Source organism: Antrostomus carolinensis, unplaced genomic scaffold (genome assembly GCF_000700745.2).
Source record: "Antrostomus carolinensis isolate BGI_N321 unplaced genomic scaffold, ASM70074v2 scaffold1461, whole genome shotgun sequence".
Taxonomy (NCBI): Eukaryota; Metazoa; Chordata; class Aves; order Caprimulgiformes; family Caprimulgidae; genus Antrostomus; species Antrostomus carolinensis.
In genome coordinates, this window is record NW_010294599.1 from 10105 (window position 1) to 12515 (window position 2411).

The window sequence follows — 2411 nt, forward strand, 5'->3', positions numbered from 1 at the left end:
TGCGTGTCCGTACGGTCTCGTGTTGCCCTGACATGTCATGTGTGCACGGATGTGCAGCCCCAGCTTTAAAGTTTGTGTGTTAACACACGCAGGAGATGATGTGCACACACAAATTTGTGGCTGTGACTTGGGTTATCACACACACTTTTCCATATCCACATGGGGGAATGTGGATGGAGTTGCGTGGGATTTAAATGTGTGGATGCACAGAAGTGCAAGACCAGCAGCACAGCTCGGCAGTAACAGATAAAAACGTGGGCAGTGGTGATCGACTGCCGTTATCTGCTCTCCTGGAAGAGCACGTAGATGATCAGGCAGCAGTTGCAGGTGGACTGGACGGCTTGTCCTCCTTTAAAAGTGAAGATGAGCTTTCTCCAAACATCTTCCTGCAAATTGTCTGTCTTCTGGGAAGCAGCTTCTTGTTGAAGCACGTGAGATCCATCCACAGCTTTGGGAGGCATGAGCTTGAGGGGGTGAAGGAGGTGGCGGGGGGGGGCATGTTTTATTTTCTTAGCTTGTTTGTGATACAATATTCTGGTTTATCACCGGAGGTGTCATTGCTGGGAGGAAACTCGTGCCACTGCCCGCTGCGGTGAGCTCAGAGCATGTTGCTAAGGGCCAACCCCAAGCAGTTTCTGGAGCATCATCTTCTCTTTGTGGAGAACGCAGAACAGCAGCACCCAGCTCAGAAATTGCTCCCGAATCCATTCATGACTGAGGAACCCTCCGTCCCAGCCGAGCCAGACCTGCCATCCTCCAACCTTACCAACGTGACGGACTGCGGCGAGGAGATCCTGCTCTATGGGGACACTGAGAAGATCGTCATCGGAGCGGTGCTCTCCATCATCATCCTCATGACCATCGCTGGCAACGGGCTGGTCATCATCTCCGTGTGCATCGTCAAGAAGCTTCGACAACCTTCCAACTACCTGGTGGTGTCCCTCGCAGCCGCCGACCTGTCGGTGGCCTTTGCTGTCATGCCCTTCGTGACCATCACAGACCTGGTGGGGGGAGTATGGCTCTTTGGGAAGGTTTTTTGCAATGTGTTTATCGCCATGGACGTTATGTGCTGCACCGCCTCCATCATGACCTTGTGCATCATCAGCGTGGACAGGTAAGGGAGGACATCTACCTTGCATTCAGGTGGGCTCAAATATAAGGGGTTTCTGAAGGTTGAGGGCCACTAGAGTCATGTTCTTCATTGGATAAATGCTTCTGTGTGTATTTTCAAGGTGTACCAGGTGGCTGAGGGCTTTCTGTGTGAATTATGTGACTCAGTCTCTTTGGAGGAGCCAAGCTTAAGGTGCTTTCTCAAGTAACTTCTCTAAGTTACTTGCTTAGTCCTCCCCATCTAGGGAGCTGCTTTACATTGTTCTTCCTTGGCTTGAGGAACAGAGCCTAGAGGATAGACCCGTGACCTGACCTTCTCCGTGGAAGGAGGCTGGACCATAAAATTATTAAAAAAAGAAAAAAACAAAACAAACAACAACAAAAAAACCCCCACATACACTTTGAAAATCCAGGTTAGGGAGCTTCTGGAGCCTGGTCCTACAGGATGCTCTGCTGCTGCCTGGACTTTTTTGCCTTGGCTAAGGATCTTGGCAACTCTCCCACCCCATCCCAAGCCCCCAGTTTAACCCAGTGCACACATTTCTGAGGATTTTCTGGCTTCCACTGCCACACCTGAGGTCGGGAGGGAAAGGCTAAGCCCGTCTGGCAAACTGGCAAGACTCTGGCAAGTCAGCACCCTCATGGGTCTAATTATAGCAGCCTGCGTCATTAGGGACATTGTGCTGACGAGCCGATGGGATGGATCCAGATCTGACGCGCGCGTTGGCTTTCTCTGGGCTTGGTTTGGGTTTGGCACTGCTGAGCTGGGCTGGTTGGTGATGAGCAGCTCAGGGAAGGGAGACAGCTGATGAGATGTGTGCCTTCAGCTCTGTGACCTCCCTGGTCACCCTCTCACCCTCCCCAGGTGTGAAAATGGGTGACAAAGCACCAAGGACAGAGAAAATCCTTGCTGCTGATGGTTGATGTTATTCCCTGGCCAGCAAAGCCCAAAGCCCTCACTCCCCAGCAGATGCTGCTTCCCGACGAGCTGCCCTTTGCTCCACAGCCCTGATCTGCTCAGCGCTGCTCATTAGAGAGCAAAGTCACACCCAGGCCACACGATGAGGTCCAGCTCTGCTGCTGAACTGGCTTTGTTTTCATAAAAAGCCTGTTCCTAAAAAAAGCAGGAATTCAGAGCTGATGGGAGGCTGCCTCTGTTAGAGGGAAGAGAATGAATGCAGCAATGAGATATGTCAGTGCTTCCTCTTGAGGAGTGAGGGGCAGGGAAGCAGCTACTCAATAATCAGATTGCTTAATGAAAAATCCTTTTTCCTCTTTCCTTTCTAATTTTCCCTTTTCAT

The 2411-nt window shown here is 51.1% G+C and overlaps 1 protein-coding gene across 1 annotated transcript; it reads left to right on the plus strand.

The window, feature by feature from the left end:
- Window positions 1-605: 605 nt before the first annotated feature.
- Window positions 606-1114, plus strand: LOC104532444 (5-hydroxytryptamine receptor 7; the record flags this gene model as incomplete). The annotated part of the gene is made up of 1 exon (XM_010177659.1): window positions 606-1114. A coding segment is annotated over exon 1 (509 nt), but the record flags the coding sequence as incomplete, so codon positions are not given.
- Between the last annotated feature and the right edge of the window lie 1297 nt (window positions 1115-2411).